The sequence below is a fragment of the Macrosteles quadrilineatus genome, unplaced genomic scaffold (assembly GCF_028750875.1).
Source record: "Macrosteles quadrilineatus isolate MER2022 unplaced genomic scaffold, UCM_ALF_1.0 Scaffold_2__2_contigs__length_208266976, whole genome shotgun sequence".
NCBI lineage: Eukaryota > Metazoa > Arthropoda > Insecta > Hemiptera > Cicadellidae > Macrosteles > Macrosteles quadrilineatus.
The window spans coordinates 18,871,970-18,897,636 of record NW_026542595.1 but is presented as its reverse complement, the minus strand read 5'-3'; the positions used below and the strand labels follow the sequence as shown (position 1 = coordinate 18,897,636).

The 25,667-nt window shown below is 34.4% G+C and overlaps 1 protein-coding gene across 1 annotated transcript in view; it reads right to left on the bottom strand.

Moving 5' to 3' along the window:
- The window catches only part of LOC128983972 (lutropin-choriogonadotropic hormone receptor-like), a 95,721-nt gene that overhangs the window by 12,130 nt on the left and 57,924 nt on the right, over positions 1 to 25,667 (bottom strand). Inside the window, exons 4-15 of the mRNA XM_054403254.1 lie at positions 23,557 to 23,631; positions 23,083 to 23,160; positions 22,353 to 22,427; positions 21,662 to 21,727; positions 20,885 to 20,953; positions 15,949 to 16,023; positions 15,484 to 15,601; positions 15,227 to 15,319; positions 11,241 to 11,433; positions 8,232 to 8,442; positions 6,134 to 6,276; positions 2,480 to 2,708 (exon numbers count right to left, since the gene is read on the bottom strand). Of these exons, the coding sequence (XP_054259229.1) occupies positions 2,480 to 2,708; positions 6,134 to 6,276; positions 8,232 to 8,442; positions 11,241 to 11,433; positions 15,227 to 15,319; positions 15,484 to 15,601; positions 15,949 to 16,023; positions 20,885 to 20,953; positions 21,662 to 21,727; positions 22,353 to 22,427; positions 23,083 to 23,160; positions 23,557 to 23,631 (1,425 nt within the window). The remainder of the gene's footprint in view (positions 1 to 2,479; positions 2,709 to 6,133; positions 6,277 to 8,231; positions 8,443 to 11,240; positions 11,434 to 15,226; positions 15,320 to 15,483; positions 15,602 to 15,948; positions 16,024 to 20,884; positions 20,954 to 21,661; positions 21,728 to 22,352; positions 22,428 to 23,082; positions 23,161 to 23,556; positions 23,632 to 25,667) is intronic.

Below are 25,667 nucleotides of genomic sequence, written 5' to 3'. Positions count from 1 at the left end.
AGAACATTTTAAATAGCTTAAAAACAAATAATCTAGTATATTAACGTGTTTTTGTATGGTTATTAGTTACAGATAAAAATACTAAAATTTTAAATTTAAAATTACAATGTTATTCTTATGTAGAATAGTGTAAAATGATTTTGTTTGTTTGTTAATAGATATATTTTGATCAAACTTGTCAAATTTATTTGTTTTATACTAGGCTATTAATATTTTACCATAAACACATTTTATTAGCCTCCTTGTAGCAGCAAACCTAGGTAATCGTTAAACGCAATGCTATTTTATATTTAATCGAAAATCAAGTAAGTAAAAAGGAAATTCGCTAGGTCTGCAGGTTTGCTGTGACGGGGGTATTTAATATTTTCTCTTACTCCTTGTGATCCTTTCCCCTTACGTAGTAAAGAGTTACAATTATTTCCAATAATCCCCTTTTATATAGAGCATGGTGGTAACTAATTTTATCACTTTATGAATAAATGTTTAAATATCGTAAAAAGTAATAATATTTCGAAACACCCTGTATGGAGTGGTTTAGTACACTTAAAACTACTCCCAATCGATTTAAAATAACTAAAACCATCGAAAGCCACACCTCACTTGACCTTAAACGTAAAAACAAAATTATTCAGGAACAAGGGCCCTTCGGAACAAAAAGGGCCCCCAAAAAGGGCCTTAGGACGCCCAAAATTTTGGGGACTCATCGGATCTTCATTTCTCATATTATTAGTAACTCACAGGTGAAATTTCATGAATGTACAAATTTTGTTGTTTATAAAACCCTATTTTACCTGTACTAACTCGCGTATTCTTAATTAAGTTTGTGGAAGTCCAAAAATAAATGAAATATTTGCCAGATTGTACCTGATACAATATTATTTATGGTAAGAATGCTGCTAGCAATGTAATATTTAAAGAAGTTTAACAAACACGTAATTACAGGAAATCAGCTGATTATACAACAAGTCGTTGCATCACTTTCAGTGGCAATGACAATACACGAAAACATAAACTCTCTAAAAAGTTATCAGTGGTTATTGTTAGTAATTAAATCAAGATTGATAGTAATTAAAAAACGGTCGTAGGTAAAGTAGTGTACGCAACTCGCGTTAATAGTCTTTACGACACTCGTAGAAGTTTTTAAGGCACTCGCCAAGGCTCGTGCCTTATAGTTTCTACTCGTGTCGTAAAGACTCACTTAACGCAATCGTTGCGTAAACTACTATTTTGTGATTGATAACTGAGTAGGTGTGCTACTATAGTTTTGTAAATGCATAATAAATTAAATTGGTCTTTGATGGAACGTAAGCATGTATACAACATACTACGGTAACACACTTTTTTTATGCTATCGGGAAAATTGTTTGGGTTTTGTAAAGTATTAATATGGTGTCACTGGTATAAGGTTCAATTATATTTCATTTTAATTTATCAACAAAATAGTCAGTAAATAATAAATAAAACACAGTACACGTGTTTTATAAGCGGTTCCATACCCAAAATTCTTGTAACTATACTGGCATAGACTCCTCATTCAGTACGTTCCGGCTGATTCTGTTGTCTATTTTTTTTTGTTTTTTTAGGCTTAGACGTTCTGGACAAATGTCAATGGGCAGGATAGTCAGCAACAAGTAACTAATGTAGTTGAAGAAAAGATGTTACTTATCAAGCCTAAATACTGTTGCTGGTGATAAAGTTCTTTGATATTTTTAACGAAATTCGTACTGATACTTGCATATAAATTACAAATTGCATTACAGATTGTCACTCGTAGCATGCGAACGTCCGATACATGTTTTATTGGTTACATGAACACAGCGATATTGTTTGTCAATTAGAATAATCTGCAATCTAGAACACAACGGATAGTGTTGCTAATATAATTCAAATTTTATTTAATTTCAAACTTAGTAGAAAAGTTTCTGTTGTAAATTTATGGTTCCTTTTGCTGCATGAAAATTATCACAATGCCACATCTGTAAACAGTGCGCAAAACTGCTCATTTCCGCTCTTTAAATCAGCTGATTTCGTTGTTTCTACACCATCCACAGTCGCGGATCCTGTACGTTAATAACCGGTAAGCAAAAAACGTACAGTAACCTAAATGACATTTTATATGCAACTTAAATGTTATTCTATGTGCGATTAGATAAGTTAGATATGGTGGTAGGAAAAGTATTGTGTGTATTACGAGCTTAAACAGTCATTGCCGATTTTGAAATATATAGCCACACTCAGATCCTCGTGCGGCCATCTACAGTTCCCGAGCGGCAATGATGTACTTTACGCTCTAATAAGTATTTCTCATCTCATCACTTCCATTTATATATTTTTCGGCATAGTAATTTTCGTAGGATAATGAGCAGTCAGTAATTATTTGAATCTGGCATACTTCGTTCATACCATAAAAATGTATACAGCCTATAAATAGGAGCTACAAACTTAATCTGTGTATTAAACTCTCTCGAAATGCATTTACCTGGTCTTGGAGTAGCTGCTGACACCGACTAGAGGTAGCACCGCCATGACGGTGGAGTAGAGCCAGCCCCCAGCCATGATCTTGGCCGCCGTGCTCAGCTTGAGGCGACGGTTGAGGTGAATGGCGTAGGTGATGGTGTACCACCTCTCTACAGTGATCACTGCCAATGTGAAGATGGACAACTCACAGGCAAAGACTGTCAGGAACCCCGCCACTCGACAACCGTCCCCTGCACCTCCAGAGTACAACAACACTGTCAGTGGCGTTATATAGCACATCTCCACATATAAGATGGATAACTCACAGGCAAAGACTGTCAGGAACCCCGCCACTCGACAACCGTCCCCTGCACCTCCAGAGTACAACAACACTGTCAGTGGCGTTATATAGCACATCTCCACATATAAGATGGATAACTCACAGGCAAAGACTGTCAGGAACCCCGCCACTCGACAACCGTCCCCTGCACCTCCAGAGTACAACAACACTGTCAGTGGCGTTATACTGTATAGCACATCTCCACAGACACGGTCAATACCGTCCCCTGCACCTCCAGAGTACAACAACACTGTCAGTGGCGTTATACTGTATAGCACATCTCCACAGACACGGTCAATACCGTCCCCTGCACCTCCAGAGTACAACAACACTGTCAGTGGCGTTATACTGTATAGCACCTCTCCGCAGACACGGTCAATACCGTCCCCTGCACCTCCAGTACAACAACACTGTCAGTGGCGTTAAACTGTATAGCACCTCTCCACAGACACGGTCAATACCGTCCCCTGCACCTCCAGTACAACAACACTGTCAGTGGCGTTATACTGTATAGCACCTCTCCACAGACACGGTCAATACCGTCCCCTGCACCTCCAGTACAACAACACTGTCAGTGGCGTTATACTGTATAGCACATCTCCACAGACACGGTCAATACCGTCCCCTGCACCTCCAGTACAACAACACTGTCAGTGGCGTTATACTGTATAGCACCTCTCCACAGACACGGTCAATACCGTCCCCTGCACCTCCAGTACAACAACACTGTCAGTGGCGTTATACTGTATAGCACCTCTCCACAGACACGGTCAATACCGTCCCCTGCACCTCCAGTACAACAACACTGTCAGTGGCGTTATACTGTATAGCACCTCTCCACAGACACGGTCAATACCGTCCCCTGCACCTCCAGTACAACAACACTGTCAGTGGCGTTATACTGTATAGCACCTCTCCGCAGACACGGTCAATACCGTCCCCTGCACCTCCAGTACAACAACACTGTCAGTGGCGTTATACTGTATAGCACATCTCCACAGACACGGTCAATACCGTCCCCTGCACCTCCAGCACAACAACACTGTCTGTGGCGTTATACTGAATAGCACCTCTCCACAGACACGGTCAATACAGTTTAAAAGTAAGTAATTGAAACCGCCCATTACACCAATCAGGTCTGCTCGTTGACCCTGAAAAACGAATCGCCTTAAAGTACATTCTGGAGAAACCCCTCTTTGCATGATATGTTGTATTCGCTTGAAGAACAGAAGTCAATGGAGTCGTGGCAGAGGTCGTGTGTTCTCCCACTTAGTTTACGTTAAGTACTTGAGAAGTGAGATGCTCTATCATTAGGACTTTGAGATCATAGGTGCTCTTGGAGGCACTTCTGTTATGCGTAATCTCTTAAACCGTATTACACACCTACTTTGTCCAAGAGATGGACACTTACCGTAATTTCTACAGACCATCGCTGGGTTCCAGATTTGGCTCATAAACGCGAGCACAGTCGAGGAAGCAATGCTCTCAACAGGAGTGAACAGCAACGCAATCCTTGTTTTGCTTAGAAGGTTTTGAAGGCGAAAGACTATTGCGATTGACTAGTCTATAGTGACACTTCACCATGACATGTGAATACATTGTAGTTATCCGTAAACATAAATAATCTTTGTTTTATTATATGATTATGTGAAGCATAAAAAGTCTTTGGAAATGAGTAGTGTTTCATCGGGTGTGATTGCTACGATACATACTAATTCATGACCCAATGTAAAGTATGTACAATTTTCTTATTGAATAGATAGTTCATTCCAAAGTATTTTTACGTATATGACCTGCCATTACTAAGACATCGGTAGAAAAGGTTTGACAAAACATGAAAACATTTGTTGTGACACGGTTCCAATCAATACACATATTTTCTTTAGGTTTAAAATCAAAATGTCATAAAATAATTACCATTTAATTGTGCAGTAACGAAGCAAGATAATTAATTAAGCTTTACAGACACTACGAGGCGTCAAACAACATCTGTTGAGTGGAGTTATTAATCAATCAGCAAGAGATGATATATAAATGACATGTCTGATTTACGTTAGCTTGCGCGGTACATGTCATCGGGCTGGATGGATGAGATATGAATATGCATGTTGACAATGGAATTCGAAACGATAATGGTTTACAGAACCCAGACATTCTATTATGGCCGTCATTAATTGTTCTTCATCCAACTCGGTATTATTTAAATCTACAAAATACACAGTATAAGGTATTCATTTTTGTCAAGAGTACGTATTTCAATACCCCATTTAATTTAGTAAAAGAAATACCGAGCTTATTTTGTTGGATACATTAAATCTTAAAGAACGTTAACGCCCCGAGCAAATAAATACTTCAGTGGCTTTTCATTGCTGCTAAAGATACGCATCCATTCCTTATTATTATTTAAATTGTAAAACAGGCTACAACCAACTGTAATGTACGTCTAGATTATGAACTTAACTCTAACTTCCTACAACGAGGTTAATAATTGTGTATTTTGAAGTAGTTCAGTGTTCGGTGACAGCGGAGCACCTTAAAACTGTGTAACTACTAGCTTAACTCGATAAGTACATAGCATTTTAAATTTACGATGCAGCGAGACCCAACTTTAAAATTTCAGTCACTTACGACTGCTTGTTTTTGCATCGAATGTAAGCCAGGTCGTAAAATGCATATTTGGGTTTGACCTGTGAATTTATGGCTGAGGTTATAATGTTGATTGTTAGATGTTTTAAGTTTTCAGGCGATCGATTTAAATGACATTAGGACAGCATAGTTTGTTTAACATAGTATAACGTTCGAACTAATTTTGATCAACAATTAATTAGCTGTGTTAATGCAAGCAGATGGGAATTTAAATTATTCAAATACAGATTGATCGCAGCTCTGCTCTTGAATCCCTCGTTGTCATTCAAGGCGCGTAGTAACAACTGAACGCAATCATCCGGAACAGAACAAACAATCGTTCAATCTAATTTCATTTTCCAGTTTTATCTATTCTGCAGTTTTTACTTCCATTAAACTGGAACTCCTACGGTAAGTTAAAATATTATAACGCTGGGATATTTCAACCTCTTAACAATTAATTTACTAGTAAAATCAATTTTATTACAATCGTAGAATTGTACATTTTTATCATCTAACCTGGATCATTTTCTCTCACCAGATCCAAATGTGTGGAAACTAAATCCGTATACGCAAACCACATTTTATATTTTCTCCCTCCAATCCAAATAAAGATATTTACAAGTATTATGGTATGAAATTGTATTCTCTTTAAATCGTTTCTAAAATAAATTTAGGACCATAAAAGAAACAAATAAAAACTAGATCTACCGTTCTGCCAGTCGATGGCGTAGTTAAAGTAGTCCCCGATGGAGCGCGCATCCATGACTGCTATCAGTAGCAGGTAGACACCCATGCAGAAGTCGGCCAAGGCGAGGTTGCACATCAGGAACTTGGGCACTGTGATGCGGAATCTGGGCACAAGATGGATAACATATCTGATGTCAGTTATTTTAGAATCAACATTTTCAAAAAGGTGACACATTCTATCAGTTTACTGTACAAATCAATCCAGGGCCCACGACGATGTGTTAGCAATATGCTGGAGTTGAGTTCACACACAAACACCCAAAACGAGTGCCTGAAACTTGATTATATGGGAACTTACTTTTAGCCCTCAAGTTTGCAGCGCCAGGAGTTTTACTTTATTCTTTACCTTAAGAAAATATGTCGTTGATGTTACGAATTGCGAGTAAAAATAGATTTCTGGTTGGTGGGTTTTTTCTTTCCAATACTATTTACGTGGATATTTATTGTTTAAAAATCCCTTCTTTAGGTATTGTATACGTTTGACATACAAATATCTAACTTTCACAAATTTAAATATGACAATAAAAATAATAGTTTATGTGTTTAATTTAATTCATAATCCTGTCAGAAATAATTATTAGTTTATTGTTTTAAATTATATATAAGAGTGTAAGGAAATACAAGTTAAAGAGATGAGTATAAAAGCTGAACACACTCGGCGCTAACGTTCTAAGCCTTACTAATTATGCCTCGGGTATGCAGCAATGTAGTAACATAAAGATATAGATTGGATGACGCATCACATCTTCAAAAACCAATTACGTAACACAAGAGTGTAATATTCCATTTGTAATTAGCACGATTCAGTCGTTCTAAAGGAAACTAGAGTGGCTTATAAGATCGACATTACTAATTAGCAATTTATTCGGTTGAGCTGTGAATCCCTTTAAACTCTGTAGCTTAGGGCAGATTAAGAACCTTTAGCGGGGGTATATTGGAACACATCCGAAACTTGATGTAATCAAGAGTTTTATAATCAACGTTTAGTAATGGTTTTGACACCACCTAAAAGGAAAAAAAATACGCCAAATAGCACTCAAGTGTTATTTGACGCATTTTTTTCTTTCATGTGATTTAATAGATCCCAATTTAATGTACGATGCCGATCATGAAGTTATTTACAAATTACTAATGAAATTCAAAAGTTTTGTGAAAATGTGTATAATCGCATCTACATAGTGGATTGGAAGCATTTATGGTTTTAAAAAGACAACAAAAACTACTTTTCTAGAATTTAGGACGTATTTCTTTTTATTACAAACTATCATTCAATATAATAATTATACTGTATGGAAATGTGAATTAAAGCACTAGCATCCAAAACAAGTTTTTAATTACGATATTATGTTTCTTTGTGGTGTGTCCTATTTGGAGGTCAGGGATAAAACGAAAAAAGGTGGGATAGTTCCATCAAACAATTTATGTAATGATAAAATAAAGTCGTGATTTTATCTGGCAGTGACTATTCCAATACGGTTTTATTCTTTTTCAACAGAATAAGAACTTTTGTGCTTCAATAATAATGCCGTGGTGTTATCTTGTTGGTTTTAACTAATGCAAATTTTGTTTCTCCGTATTTAAAAATGTGGACTAAACAAACATATGATTACCAAGTGTTTTGTATTTCGTTTTTATAGCATTGGTTGAAGTTTTTATTTTATTTGATACTATTCATACTAAGTATGTATGTCATTTTTGAGAAAGTAGACTTTAGTACTACTTTAGTAACAAAATAGGTTTTCTTAATTTTACTGAAGCATATTAGCTACAATTTATTCTAATTTTGTTTAAATAAATCGTAGGTTAATCAACAAAATCTAAGAATAGAACCATCCATTGTTTTTTTTTTTGTTTTTTTAACTTGTGTTACTTAATGGAATAACGTAATTAGTGTATTACTTTATTGTGTAATATAATACATTTAATAAAAATATGATTGGCATGTATTATAAACTAACCCTTATATTTTTATAGAAAATATACTTAAAACGTGACTTCTATACAATTTGTAATTCATTCTTTCTGTAACTTTGTATGTACAACCCATGTTATTATTCACCTAGAGGAGAGCAGCACAAGTATGACCGCTATGTTGCCAAACAACGCCAGCACGGCGACCACCCAGACTGCAGCACGGAGGGTCCAGTGTCCCATGATGTCCTCGCAGGGGTTGAAGGCGTCAGGAGCAGGATAACACAACACCTCCTGGTAGTTCTTGCTCAAGTTCCCGCACAACGCGTGGATGCGGTGGTTGGGTTTCACTGGAACCTCTACAAAAAAGCATTGAATGCCATAGTACAGAATCACATTTTAGTGCCATAGAAAATCATTTATTACATTTTATAGAATTGAAGAAAGCATATTTTTCAAAATACGACTTTTGTTTAGAACAACATAAAACCTACACAGTAATGAAATATCACAACACCGAAAAAGTCCCCATAGCATTGAAAATAATTCCCACAATCACTCCCAGAGGCAAAGTCAATTGCATACCACCGAATCATACGTACTATTTGTTTAAGGCCCTGCAGCATCAAAAGATTGTTTGTAAAATCCTATATCACCTAAAAGTTCGGAGGTAAGATATATATATATAATATATAATAATATAATAATAGTAATATATGGTAATATAGAACTTAGTCTAATGGAATGTGCCAAGAGGTGCCGAGGTGGCCCCTAGAGGTGTCGGAGCTGTATGTAACTGACCCCATATTACATTATTGTAGCTCGTGATGCACTGATATATATAACTTACTCTGATGGAAGGTGCCGAGAGGTGCCGAGGTGGCCCCTAGAGGTGTCGGAGCTGTCTGTAACTGACCCCAGATTACATTATTGTAGCTCATGATGCACTGATATATATAACTTACTCTGATGGAAGGTGCCGAGGTGGCCCCTAGAGGTGTCGGAGCTCTATATAACTGACCCCATATTACATTATTGTAGCTCGTGATGCACTTATATATTACTTACTCTGATGGAAGGTGCCGAGAGGTGTTGAGGTGGCCCCTAGAGGTGACGGAGCTGTCTGTTACTGACCCCATATTACATTATTGTAGCTCGTGATGCACTTATATATTACTTACTCTGATGGAAGGTGCCGAGAGGTGTTGAGGTGGCCCCTAGAGGTGACGGAGCTGTCTGTTACTGACCCCATATTACATTATTGTAGCTCATGATGCACTTATATATAACTTACTCTGATGGAAGGTGCCGAGGTGGCCCCTAGAGGTGACGGAGCTGTCTGTAACTGACCCCATATTACATTATTGTAGCTCATGATGCACTTATATATTACTTACTCTGATGGAAGGTGCCGAGAGGTGTTGAGGTGGCCCCTAGAGGTGACGGAGCTGTCTGTTACTGACCCCATATTACATTATTGTAGCTCATGATGCACTTATATATTACTTACTCTGATGGAAGGTGCCGAGGTGGCCCCTAGAGGTGACGGAGCTGTCTGTTACTGACCCCATATTACATTATTGTAGCTCATGATGCACTTATATATTACTTACTCTGATGGAAGGTGCCGAGAGGTGCCGAGGTGGCCCCTAGAGGTGACGGAGCTGTCTGTTACTGACCCCATATTACATTATTGTAGCTCGTGATGCACTTATATATTACTTACTCTGATGGAAGGTGCCGAGGTGGCCCCTAGAGGTGACGGAGCTGTCTGTAACTGACCCCATATTACATTATTGTAGCTCGTGATGCACTTATATATTACTTACTCTGATGGAAGGTGCCGAGAGGTGCCGAGGTGGCCCCTAGAGGTGACGGAGCTGTCTGTTACTGACCCCATATTACATTATTGTAGCTCGTGATGCACTTATATATTACTTACTCTGATGGAAGGTGCCGAGAGGTGCCGAGGTGGCCCCTAGAGGTGACGGAGCTGTCTGTAACTGACCCCATATTACATTATTGTAGCTCGTGATGCACTTATATATTACTTACTCTGATGGAAGGTGCCGAGAGGTGTTGAGGTGGCCCCTAGAGGTGACGGAGCTGTCTGTTACTGACCCCATATTACATTATTGTAGCTCGTGATGCACTTATATATTACTTACTCTGATGGAAGGTGCCGAGAGGTGTTGAGGTGGCCCCTAGAGGTGTCGGAGCTGTCTGTAACTGACCCCATATTACATTATTGTAGCTCGTGATGCACTTATATATTACTTACTCTGATGGAAGGTGCCGAGAGGTGTTGAGGTGGCCCCTAGAGGTGACGGAGCTGTCTGTAACTGACCCCATATTACATTATTGTAGCTCGTGATGCACTTATATATTACTTACTCTGATGGAAGGTGCCGAGAGGTGCCGAGGTGGCCCCTAGAGGTGACGGAGCTGTCTGTTACCGACCCCATATTACATTATTGTAGCTCATGATGCACTTATATATAACTTACTCTGATGGAAGGTGCCGAGGTGGCCCCTAGAGGTGTCGGAGCTGTATGTAACTGACCCCATATTACATTATTGTAGCTCGTGATGCACTTATATATTACTTACTCTGATGGAAGGTGCCGAGAGGTGTTGAGGTGGCCCCTAGAGGTGACGGAGCTGTCTGTAACTGACCCCATATTACATTATTGTAGCTCGTGATGCACTTATATATTACTTACTCTGATGGAAGGTGCCGAGAGGTGCCGAGGTGGCCCCTAGAGGTAACGGAGCTGTCTGTTACTGACCCCATATTACATTATTGTAGCTCATGATGCACTTATATATAACTTACTCTGATGGAAGGTGCCGAGGTGGCCCCTAGAGGTGTCGGAGCTCTATGTAACTGACCCCATATTACATTATTGTAGCTCGTGATGCACTTATATATTACTTACTCTGATGGAAGGTGCCGAGGTGGCCCCTAGAGGTGTCGGAGCTCTATGTAACTGACCCCATATTACATTATTGTAGCTCGTGATGCACTTATATATTACTTACTCTGATGGAAGGTGCCGAGAGGTGCCGAGGTGGCCCCTAGAGGTGTCGGAGCTGTCTGTTACTGACCCCATATTACATTATTGTAGCTCATGATGCACTGATATATATAACTTACTCTGATGGAAGGTGCCGAGAGGTGCCGAGGTGGCCCCTAGAGGTGTCGGAGCTGTCTGTAACTCTCCCCAAATCTCAGCTGTGTCGTTCTCCGTCAGCCAAGGCTCGTTGTCCCAACTTCTCTCCACCCTGGAATGTGGACTCTCTGATTCTTCTGGCTTGTGGCATAACTCCTCAGTTTTTCTAATAAACTCCTGAACAAAAACATAAATATAGTACAATTTTAACTACTTACTATCTAACTAAGAATATCGCACAACAAATGAACATTTGGACGTTCAGTATCGGTTTACTTCTAGACACCTTTACCTTTATTGTCATATAAAAATTAATATGTAGGCCTAATAATTGCATTTCAACATTTCAAAATGCAACACTTCAAAATGTTAATAATTAGAAACACAAAAACTCAATAATTATATCTGGAAAATATGTCAAAGAAAATAAATAAATAATTAGTGTTTCCTGTAAATTTACTCTAGACTATGATATGGGAAACTTTTGGGCACAATGAATTAAGAAAGGGCTCCTATGATTTCCTCCAATTTGTTAAAAATATCTTAGTTTTAGGCTAAAAACAATATCCCTTCTAGGCTCAGTTTACGGAAAATTCGTTTTACGTTAAAAACGTAAAGTTAAATTTCAATAATTTAAACATTAGTCTTATAGATTGTCAGCTATAGCAGTTTTAAGAAAATGTAAATGAATGAACTGTAACATATGCTTGTAATAAATCATCCACAGTACAGAAGAAAATCACTAAATACAGTAAAAAAGAAGAGAACATTCCATCGAATACTATTTAGCATTGATTATAAATACACTTGGCGAGTATTTATAAAAAAGTAGATATTGAATTAAAACCCTCAGAGAAAAGAAAATAACGTTTTGTAGTTTTCGACGATGCGCTGCAGGAATAGGCGGGTTGTTTGTATGATTCCACGGGTTATAAAATAGAAACGGTACGTATCATAAACATAAACAATAATGACCCGAAAATAAACATGTTTGTATTTTTATTTCAAATTTGTTTTGTCCTAGGACAATGCAACTGTCTAAAAGCGTCCAAAAAAGATGTAGATAAACAACACAACATGAAAGTATTAGTATTAGATTCCATCCAGTGTCGTCATTATTTTATGTTTTTGATCCAAAATGTTTCTGTTCTAATGTCCGTTCCGTGATCCCAATGACTAATATGTCGCAACCAGAGAGCATATAATATTCGCAACTAGCAACAAAGCTGGTCAACAGCTGATGTTAAATCTTATCACGACTCACGAGTTTGTTACTTAACTTTCTTGTAAATATTTTCAGTATAGACTGTTCGTCTGTATGGAAATGTTTGTTAAGTAAATTTAAGAATAAAGAGGGAACGTCTACAAAGAAAAATAAGCTTTACAGCTTAATTAACCATGGAAAATTGAAATTAAAGACGATTTACACGTAAAACAAGTTTAAGTTTTATGTTTCAAACAGTGACCTAGAGTTCCAACGTAATAGTTTTATTTTAACATGTTTGTTTTATTTATATCAGTTTAAAAACTAACTTCTTTATACTCGTGTAAATCATATGCTCTATACCCCAAGAGCATAAAGTAAAAGCTGTGACATTTTTTGTCCCGCAAACCCTTAAGTTCAGCCAATAGTTCAGCCTTTGAAATTACATTAAACAGCCTAAAACCACATATTAGAGTGTTTAGTTGCAGTTTTTACTATTTTGCTGTTTTTATGATTACACCTTATTTCTAAGAGTAGATTCATCAGAGTTTTGAATAAAAATGTCATTTTCTTAGGCGTAGCACACAACTGTACGATGCTTCTAACAGCTAGGAGAATTAATCGGTAAAGGAAACACCATGTCAAATAAGCTACTAAATATGAGATTAACTTAGTTATTATAACATAAAGTCTTATACAATGGCTCAGCTTAAAGAAATAGCAATACTGTAAGTTAATGGTACTATTATTTAAGTGCAGACTTTTTGATTTTTGGTTTTTTTGATTACGTGTCGGTAATTCAAGTTCACTTAGGTGTTTTTGAAAACTGGTTCAAATTCTATAGTTTGTTGACCAATTGTCCAATTATTCAAAAATAATATTTAGTTAAATCTTTGCATTACGTAAACTGTTAATAGTACTTTTGGTATTTGTATTTTACAAAGTAGCCTTGGTCAACGAGGTAGTTTAACTAGTCTGGCCCAAAGTCATCGGAACCCCTAATCGCGCTAGTCCGAGGGCAAAGTTACGTATTAATTAAATCTTTGCCTGTATTTAAGCTTGAGATAGATTTACCACTTGTAGTCCTCGTTGTAAAACGCGCTTTCACATCTTATATCTATTATTTCATTATGATCCAAAAGGATTTTGGAATACGAGCAATTATTTTTGAACTGTTCGTATAAAAAAAGGATTTTTGAATATTTGGCGAATAACAAACTGTTTAGGATCTGCATAAATCTTAGGATCAAATCATTTAGGTTTGTTAGAATGAGGTTTGTAAATAATAATATTAATAGGGTACATGAAAAATACTACGAATTTTAATTGCAGCTCCAAACACCGGTGTTACGTTTGCACAAGGGCTTGTTTGCTGATCACGTTAACAGCCCACTCACACCGGTCCGGTTGTTTTTAACAAACACAGTTATGTCGTTACCTGATCAGAAGCTAAAGTTAGCTACAGGATTTGGGTTTAAATTGTGGGGCTTATTTTTGCAAGAGAGTGTTCTCTTGGAGTTCTGCTCAATCCGGAGACAGAAATATATTCAAATATTCATTATTTGTATAAAACAACGAATACGACAAGTTTTTACATCCAACACGTTTTGCAAGTTTGGTTTAAACAATTCTTTAGTAGAATATAACGTTGATTATCTCTAGCATTAAAAAATGCTATACACTGGGCTATACAACATTAATATTTTTGATTAAAAATATTTATGTGCTGGAATGAATGCGAATAGTGTACATATTATTTCACTAGAACATTATTCGTTAAACGTTACATATTACGACGTTGCCTTCTTAATTACCTATGTTTCATTCCAGGGTGTATGTGAGAAATAAGAAGAACCCAATGAAATTTATGTGAACTCTGAAATATTCTTTCATCTTTTAACAAAGGAGTCTTTGGTTTCGGAATAAATTGTTTGAGTTTGTTAGAACGATTGATACTTAGAAATACAGTTTAAAATCAACTAAGGCCTATCATCATATTTTGATAAAAACAATATAAGTGAAGTGCAGTCATTGTTTTTGCCATTCTAGGCATGATTGTGAGATCAACTACAATGATTGTATTAAGTATAGTTCTTATTGTATTTAATTTACTGTATTTGCAAAGGTTTGGTTTTATGTTTTTGTAGTATTTAGCCTAAAGTACAGTGAAACATCATAAACTACATTAAAATTCATTAAAATAAACTAATATATGAAGTTTAAGTTGTTTATTATTGTGATGTTTCTAGAAACATAATTAATGTCGAGACAAAGTATGTATTACAAGTTTAGGCACATGGTCATTTCATAGCATGCCACTCATACAATATATGAACGTTGATGCATCAGCTTAGAGGGTAAAACACAGTTATTCGTTTACGAATAAAGGCGTAGTCGCCAAAGATTGATCAAAACAAATCTGTTTAGGACCTAAATCTCTTTCCACACAGCTTTTTGATATTTTGTATAAATTTATGTATACTATAAATATTTATTTTTTATAACGTTGTAATATGTAAGACATTATCGGGAGCACGACATCTTGGTGCTTTATCGATCAGTGGACAAATCATGTAAATTACTTGAAAGACCCGTTCAATAAATGAGTATTAAATGTAATAAAGTACTAAATGTAATAAAGTAATAAAGTAAAGTGAGTAGTAAAAGTAATAAATGAGAATACTTGTGTTCTCATTTATTATTTTTCAACTAAGACAGTAAAATAATAATAAAAACGTAAAGTAAAGTATAATGTACAATACCTACCTGATGTTTATGATATTCCACAATGTCGTGTTTCGCAGGAAATCTAAATGCGCAGCAGTGATACGCGTATGTTAAGTAGACCTCACGAATAAGCTGGAAACACAACAAAACATCAATCTCATTGGCAAACAACAATTTAAGGATTATTCAGATGAGGCAGTTTTACGAGAACGTCATTACGGTACTTTATCGTTATTCATTAGTCTAATTTAGGACTTTTAAAAACTGGCAATGGAACCGCTTCGTGCTCATCTTACCTCGAATTTGTAAACGGACGGAAAGACCTTGAGAGATCGGGTTTCTTGTACACGCAACACTTCTAGATCTCGCAGTCCTTCGGTAGGAAGGGAAGTGATAGCAGTCTCTGATAGATCTCTAAAACACAGAAGAAAATTATCTTCAGGATAAGTTTTGAATGTAAAATAATATGTGAATGAATACTTTAGTAAACTAACTATTGCTAACAAACTACAGTATACGAAATTGGAATATTATAATGTGTGACCACTTTCACAAATAGTGCGTATTATAATAATAACAATACAAAAATAAATCTTACCATTAATGTGATGACTTATGATGGCTACATATTTTATCGAATTAAACTTTTTTAGTCTAAAAAGCATTTATAAAAAATCAGGAGAAATATTTTGAATGGATCGAATTATTTAATTGAACTATCAAACTTATAAAATGAACAAAATGTCACAGTGACAACTTACAGATGACGTAAACTTTTAAGTCCCTCGAAGGCATACTCATGGAGGAATACAAGTGCGTTGTTTCCTTTTAAACTCCTGCAACAGACAAAACACAGCAGTCAGAAGGTTTAACGTGTTATGACTATCGGGTGATGAAGTTAGTGGAAAGAGAAGTAATTTTGATAGTTAAAACCAACCTTCGTCCACCTACGAGGCTCGATTAAAACACTCTACTTGCTCTTATTTTCTGCGAGCTGCGATACACCATTAATATGTAAATTTTGAAATTTTTACATATATTAACCTACTACTATCATGATATAAATGTGCTCTCTTGTAACTATATAAATGTAAATAAAATAATATTAATAAAAACTTAAATAAAAAAAAAAAAACAACTGTATAAAACTCCCAGACTCGTCATGACCTGTTGTAAGATAGTTATCTCATTGACTATGCACAGTTATACATGTGGTCAGTTCCTCTAACTTTTTACACTTACTTTTAAAGTGTACTCTCACTGTATAAGGTTAGAGGAACCAACTACATTGAATAAACAATAACATCTTCAGACAAAATAAAATCATCTGATTAGTTTGTTAACAAGTACGTTGACTTTTACCACAGCTGAATAAAACAATTAGGGTGTTTAGCGTGAATTTTAAAAACAGTAAAAAGGTGTGCAATTTTTAAGCCATCCTAATGATTGTTAATTGATAAAAAAGACACTTTTGGGGTTATGTAACATTTTATTATTGTTTGAAATAATCTAAACTCGTTTAAAAATAACTTGCAAAGCGGACGCAGACTGTTGCATTGTTGTGGCAGACTAAGGCCGCATGCCTCGGCATACACTACATCTAACCTCCAGCGGTCACGTATTACTAAAGCAGCCATAACTCAGTTAATATTCATCCAATCTCAAAAATAACTCATAAAGGTTAACATGGAAAACCCCAGAGCCACTGGGGTGGAGCTTAAGGTGTCAATCGATTTGTAATTAAATTGTCGTAAAAAAGTTATTCCTGTAATTTTTTTGTAAACTCAAAGGTTTTTGAATAATTTAAGAAACAAAACTTTAAATAACCGCTATTTTGTTTCATGAAATTTAAAAATGTTCATAATTTTTTGTAGATTTGTCTAGTTGTCATAAATGTTTTTGCAAAGTTTCAATTTCGTATCTCTTACCGTTTTTTAGAAAACAATTAATAAGCGAAAAAAAACAAAATGGCGGCTGTGTGAGTAACTAAGGACTTCCGGTCAATTTAAATATGATATTTGGATTTGTTTCTTACCCAGGAACAATACCCTAAAATATCCGACACGAATTCTGAAACACCCTGTATACATAAATATGTGCGACATGCTGCTAAACATGGATGAATATCAAGAAACGAGTTTTTTTTTAAGTAATTCGTAGTATATAAATTTGATTTGATAATTAGGGGAAATTAAATTTCTTCATATTATTTAGAAATTTATCTTAACAGAAATAGGATTTAAGAAATATGTTGTGTAAAACTGTTAAAAACACAACTGTCAAGTCAAAACCATGTTTTATAGTGTTACAACTTCCAATTTATCACATGTGACTGAGTACGTCAGGGCCAGAGTAAACGATGATAAAGCTGCTCTGGCCATTGAGGGAGAGGGCTTGATTATCAACCAACTGTAACTGTCTAGTATAACAATATAATGACGGCCGTTTGAGAACAATGGCTACATTAGTCGTCATTTGATAACAGAAAACGCAAATTACAGACTTTAATAGGGTAATATACAGAATCGCGACTTTCCACAGCATTAAGTTCATATTTTAGGGATGGTATTGTGTTGTATTCTCCATTTTAACACCCGAAAAAAAACTGGATGAAATAAATCATCTCCAACAAATATATTATTCCTCTAATTTCTCTAAATTATATAAAGTAAAAATACTTTTCTTACTATCTAAAAAATACATTTAGTTGTTGCCTTTTAACTTTATAGCACACTATGTATGAGAACAGAAATGCAAAGGCATAATAGTTAACGTATTTCACCTTTTACTATTAATACAACAACACCTTTTTCAGACAAACACGTTTAACTAATAAGATTTCAAAAAAGTTATTTTTACACATCAAATAAATATTATACTAACTTACTAACTATAAAAACATAAATGTCATACTAGCACCGGATATGCAATTTTCTAGGAGATAAAAAAGAATGGTCAAGACAGTTTTAGTTGATAAATGAGAACGACGGTGTCATCAAAAATAGGTAGAACTTTGTCACTGAACCGAGCTCAGAATGAAAGACAACCTTGTTATTTCAACATAACGTCTGAGACAACCAAAATAAGTTGATTTAAACTTCCTTGGATTCGGTTTCAAGGCTTGTTGTTTGCCCTTCCATCGTGTCCGTTAAGAGACAAACTACTGTAAACAAACTGTTCTTTTCTTTCTATCAAAAGTACAATTTCTTTCTTGGCCCTTTGTTTTGTATTGTGCGGTACAGAAAGTTATGTTCAGTAAGTACAATTTGCACGTACAGTTTCGTTTGCTCAGCAATGTATTCCTGAATATTATTTAGTTAGCTTACGAGGCATGACGCATTTCAAAGATTGTTATTTATTACCAAATTTCTTGGTTTGTATTTCTACGAAGTGGTTGTATTGTGTTCTTTTAAGTGGTAGACCACAATTAAACGAAAAAAAGTTTTGTTTATTAAATACCTAACACACATTTTACGAAACCAACGTTAATTTTGTATCATAAAAGCGTCCTACATAACAATGAGACATGTATAATTAATAACTTTCACTGTGTTTACCTTGTATTTAAATTTGTTAAGTTACATCTTTGCATTTCAAACATTTACCCTGATGAACAATTCAATTTGATGTGAATTATTTTACAGCATTTCTCATTATTAGTATCCTTTATTTAAATGGTTATCCTAAAGATATCATGGAAATATATTTTATTTTACTTCTTAATCAACTAAGAACGCTTTGCTTCTAAATTAAAAACCCTTACGACTGATCAAGGCTTTGTTAACCATGATCAATTTTGTGCAGTTTATTCAAATGTCGGAAATAACTACCAACCTTTAAATTTATGTATTCTAACAATTTATCAAGAATCGTTTGATTAAGAGAATAAATTTCCAAATTTTTTTTCTAAAATTTAGTGGCAAGTGTGATTGTTTTAGTCTAATCGTCAATACATTGTATTACTGAACAGGTACGCATTAGCAATGGAGCTGATTCATATGAAGGTAAATTCAAAACTTTAGCAGCCACCCTCCTAAATAAATAATTTATTGCTGCCTTATTTCAAATAACAACTGAAAATGTTTTTATTCTTTATAAAACATTTTCATTAACAGATATATTGTAGAATTGTAACATCAGTTGTTGAAGTAAAATAATGCACTCGATCCCTATTCCTACATTTTCGGTATTATCTCCATCTTTATAAGTTTAAATGGGTCAATCTCAGCAAACAAACTGTTTTCAACCACTCCAGTCTCTAAAGTTTATGCTTATTCTTCAGAATTTTCTACCGCTTTTGAATTTTACGGAGTATATCTTTCGACCGGTCTATTCTATTCTAGGCTATTTCAACATTGATCAAGAAAGAGTTTGTAGGCTAATCAAAAACAATAATACATACAAAGGTTGCTAAGAATCCGCGGCTTTCAGTATTTGATTGTGCGCAGCTTGGTGGGGTGCTTCCCCTCAAACCCTGAGAATATATGATACATTTTGAAACAAATTTAAGAGCTTGGAAGGTTTAATTATTAAACCAGTGTTAATTTTTATAAGTTTTTGAAGTGATGGTCTTCTCTTAAAGTATCTTGCAGATATTAGATCGCATTTCCAAACCTAGCCCTTTTATAAATACCAAACAATGACTCTAATGGTAATATACCTGTACAAGACATTATACGTATACTACGAGTACAATATATTCAACATTACAACGTGACGTGATTACAGAAGTTTGAAAATAGCATCAAAACAACCTAAATCAAATCAAACAAACATGCATGTTTTATTACAGTTTAAACAGGGCTAATAAGTTCTACTTTTGGTCCAATTAACTTCTATTGCAGATAATTCGAGAAAGTTTTAAGTATTCAACTCATAAATAGTTACATACGCAAATACATTCATTCAGTACACATCTCACTATATTAAAAACCTGCATACTCATTAAACACAAACGCAAACAATTATCTAATTATACAACCAGATAACTGCAGATTTCCACTATAACACTATTATTTGTTACAAACATTCATTTAATTAAAGTCGTGCCTCAATTTCTCAGTTAATTTATTTTGATAGTAATATTGACTACAATTTAATTTTATAAATGAGATTTCAACATGTAAGATAAATTAAATTGTTTAACTCTCTTTTTTCGTTTGAAAGAGTTAGCTTTGTAAAAAGAGCATCCAGTTCTTACGAGCTTTTTAATTCCAATATTGCTGCTCAGGTCTGGTATATTACAGTCTGAAACACGGGTTTCTCGTAAAACGTGTCTTTTATCTTCATGATGATTTATTGGGATAACAATATAAAAGCTTCGTCGGTACTGTTTTGGATTGTCAAAGTCAGTTGTGAGTTTAAAAAATAGACATCGATAGCTGTACATCGTAAAAATAAGTTTAAGTCAGATTTAAAAAAAACGCTACACTAATACGACAATATATAACTTAACGATAAATACTATACCAAATACAGAAGAACTTTTCTCAGACTTTGGATGGTTTAAGGTATTGTTTGATAAGAGTCAATATTGATATCTTATTATGAGTTTGGTCTTAAAGTTTTTGCTTAAAATACTTCCATTTACTTCTCTGTGAATAATAACGTAGGGTGGGTGAAACATAATTTAATCTGTAATAGATTTTTTACAGTGTACAAATATCACGTTGTGCATGGTACAAACGAAACACTCACACTTTTGCTATCTGTGAAAGGTTAAACGCTCCTCGGTCAACTTCTTGTATGATGTTGTAGTTTATGACCCTGAAACATTGAAACATTATAACTTTCTCAAAACATATTTTTCGTAGTTTAATTTACACTAATTAAGTAGTTAGGTATTACGTATTAAGTAATTACTCTTATTATGAGGGCCAGGGCAAAATAATTCGAATCCCTCAAACTATCATAAATGTCAAATTATTATTAGACAAAAATATTCAGATACATATCCCGATTGATGAAACACAACATCCCAACAGTATTATACAGTATACTCGTAGTATGGTGTATGGTGATTTACAAAATTGTAATTCTTTAAAGAGACCACAAAGTTATTTTAATCTAGTTAGGTACAAGAAGCACAAAAGTATTAATAGTGCAAAAAGTAAACTTTCCATATTGTACAATATGAAGATCTTTTGGCACACATTTTATGTCTGAAACATTCGAGTCCACTGATGTTGACTAAATGTTGCCAACGTTTTAGCTTATGAATAATGATTATAGAATATGAATAAACATATGTTATAATCATTCTAGGTGTTCATTTTTCTCGTTTCCTTTTACTTGCAATCGTAAAAAACTTAGTAAACCCCTATAAACAAGGAGAAAACTTCAAATCCAAAAGTCAAATTGTTACTGGACGTACCAAAAAACTGTCTTTAGACCACTCGAATGGTGGCAAATTTGCTAAATGAAACGTTTTATCTATGGTACGCTCGCATACATAATGCTGGAATGAGTACTTACAGTGATTCTGCTCGGACACGGATTCCATTAGTGTGTAGTTTTGAAATTTGATTGTTTTCTAAATCTCTGAAACAAAACGTTTCAAATCAATTCTAAAACAGTAGTACTTTCTTAAAAGTATTTAACTCATTTGTATCTTAATGAAACGTTATAAACCATTTTGTATAAACATAGATTCATAATTTAACAATTTAAGATAAACAAGTACGTAGTTTTAACTGTTTATTTAAATGTTTTTTTTCTTTCGTTTAGTGTATGGATGTAACCAGTAACTGAAAGGTAGAGAGCGTTTTCTTACCGTATAATTTTATCAATGTCTGAAGAGAACATTGTTTCAAGGCTTTTGATAGGAATATTTTATTGTACAGTACTAATATTGTACACGATAAGAGCCGATGCAATAGTTTGGCCAGGTATATTCAATAAATGTTGTTCCGTTCTTCAAAGTGATGTTTGCTATTTGCAGTGGAAAAAGTCAAATAAACATGATTGACTAATTGGAACATGCGGTGCTATTAAAAACATTCACTGAAGCAGAGTTATATTATTACAAATATGAGTTATAGAGTCAACTATACATTGTATAAGATCTTTTATTGTCTATCAAGCAAAGCGGCTTATCGCATATTTTACAGATATGTATATAGTACTGTCTAGATACAGTATACTACTATCGCCAGATAGGACTTACATCATTACTAGAGGAGTGAGAGTCAACAGCAGACTTAAGTCTGGTACTGTCTTTAAACCTGTGTTGATGATCCTCCTGCAACAAATCATAATCATTATTATCATCGTATCATCACCACTAAAGATAATCATAGAAGATGCCACCAACCTCTATAAAAACATTACCATCATCATCGTCATCGTCATCGTTATTGCCATCATCATGTAAATAGAGCAGGGTCTTTGATATTATTAGGTGTGTGACAAACGTTGAAAGTTTGGCAGAACTTCAAATTTTGCGGTCATGAATTACCGTGTTTCTTCTCACTTCATAGAGAGACCACCTCAAGAATAGCATACTAAAATGTTACAAGGGATCACTAGAACAAACAATTCCTTTGAAAGCAACTTAATAGATTTGCTTAATATATTTAAACAGTTTTTAGGTTTCAGAGTATTGAAACGTACTTAAAAACAATGACCAAGAATAGGAGTAAGAGCGCTATCCTCCGCGATTTTATTAATTTATTGATTTTAATCATTCCAATTTTTTTATTTAAAAATGTATTTACCATCTCGGAGTGAACAAACAACTACCCTAGTAGTAAACGTACTTGGTGGTTGGTTCTACTGCCAACATATAGCTTTCTTTTTTTCTCTTATGGCCTCCACTAATACTATGAAAAACACACTCATTTTCATTTAGGCATATACAAATAGTTTTTTTACTTTTTCTATCAGAAATTACTTACAATATCTTTAGACGAGGTAGAGAAACGTCAAACACCGATGGGGCGATATGGACCAGTGACGGAGCATTGTATATGTAGCTAGAAACATGCAACAATTTACAAACCATTAAAACCATTACAATTCAGGAAAATCAGTAAATTAATTGTTATCGAATTGGCATCAAGTTCACAAATCCATAGACTAAATGTATAAATCCCCACTTAAATTGAAGATTAAAAATGTATTCAAGAATATATTACTAAACGTTTGGCTTCAGGTCCCTTTGATATTCGCCTAATTTGAGACACAACAATTTTTGAAGCCTAATTAAACCATCGTGTCTATTTTTCTTTAACAGATACGAATTTAAAAGTTATTCAAACAAGTCTCCACTCAATGAATATATATATAATAATCTTACAAGTGGTTTATTTTTATTACAGTGAAATAATGAGGAGTAGAGTTGAAATTATTGTTATTATTATACTACTCACATTGTGCGCAGCCTGGTCATATTTGTGAACAGTCCTGGTTCAAAGTATTGAAAGTGTTTCACATTCATTACTGTGCTGAAAAAGACATTAACTGTATCAATCGGAATAATTGATTTAGCTAACCTGAATGCAACAGTAGCAGCATATATGTTATATAGTCTACATAACTGGGCTATCTACAACCAACGGTTAGTCCAGGTAATCTGCACTACTCTACCATTAGATGTACAGTATTCTCTAGAATAATGACATATAGTAGTTTTAAAACAACACTTGGAGTCCTAGGTTCTATAAACAGTTGAAATTATCGTTCTAATTAACCTATTTGAATCTTACTAAAACATATATCGCAAAATGTACAAAAAATCATAATTGGTGAGTGATATACTACATCACACATGTGACGTTAATGACATCTGCTCTTCCTTTCCACCACACACGAGCGCTTTACTGTCACCAGTTACATTTGACAAACAGTTAAGTGGTCCAGAGGCACTTTGTTTACTTTATTCCTGACTTGGGATTTACCTAGTTTAGTTATTTGTAAAGAAGAAAGAAGAATGAAATAAATTAGTTGCAGATACCTTCAACAGTTTTACGCCACAATGACCTTTTACGGGCATTAATAATTGAATTTTAAGCGAAAATGCATAATTGTAACCAATACCTATTAGGAAGTAGAACCAACTTCCTTATAATATGTTGCCCTTTTATTATAATATCAACTGGCTTTTTTATAATATTTACTAACTTTAAAACATTTTGTATATCAAATAACAACAGTACTGTTTTTTATTCCAGAGCCATCCTAAAGCCTTTGAAGCATTAAACTATTCGAAATTGTTCAAGAAAAATATAAATGAATTCAAAAAAATTATCAGGTGTGTATAATAAACCTTAATAATGAAATTACTACGGATTTTCATGCTCAGTATATAAATGTATTGTTGTATACTATGGCATAATGGCAAAAATGTAGGAAAAAGCATTAACCTAAAATATTTATTATTTCATAATAGGCCTACCAGAATTTTAAACAATCTCTACTCAACTCTAACCAAATATTGTTGTAAAATATCTTATGTAGGCCTACTATTTCTTTACTTATTTTATCGCTGTATAAACGAAACTACCATAAATGTTTATAAAGGGCTTTTTTAAACCACTTAAGATAAAGTTGAATATTTTAGATGTATAAAAATAATATGAGTCAGTATCGGTTTTAACAAATATTTTCATTAATTAAGCTCTGGTTGATTTTCGGAAGTATTTAAAGAATACGAAGTAGAGACGATGAGAAACACTTTTTTTTATATTATGAAGAATTGTGACTATTTTCAATAAATATATTCACTAAGACTTTATTTAAAACCATTCATTCATTTCAGGACTTATTTCACCACCAAGTAGATTAATTATTATGAGCTATTTAAAATATGTTATGAAACCATTTCATAGATAAACTTAATCAATTATTTTTCAACATTTCTATACAGTGGACTAGTGGACGTCATTAATGAATTTCTTCACAATGGACCTTGCATGAAGTTGAAAATGGTACTGTATGGCTAAATGTACTCCTCGTAGTAAGCAACTCTCTGCTTCGCACATTGTTTTACTATAACTTTGGTAAGAGTTGACACATATTGCAACCGAAGCGAGAAACTATGCATTCCTTTACCCGAACAAATTCAAGGAAATATGTGTATTAAATACTTTGATGAAAATATTCTGCAGCATTGTCTACGTCTGTTAAATAACCGCAAACTGTATGTTATATTGCATTATCTAAAACTGTTCATCATGATAATTCCCGTTATTATTAGCCGTTTCCAATGCAATGCCGTTTTTTAAACGCAACCAATAGTTCCATAGTTTAATTGATTTGGTTAGAGAAACAATAAATCCTTTACTGTAAATGGATTATTACAGTATTTGCTCTGTACTAAATGCTACCCTTAATGTAATTCCTTTTGGTTGGAAGCCAAATAACTATTTTGGAAAATTTAAACAAATTTGAGAAAAAGTATAGAATTGTTGAAATTGTAATACCTGGCAAACCAATAAAATAAACAAAGCGGGGCCGCAATAATCAACAGATTGTTTGTACG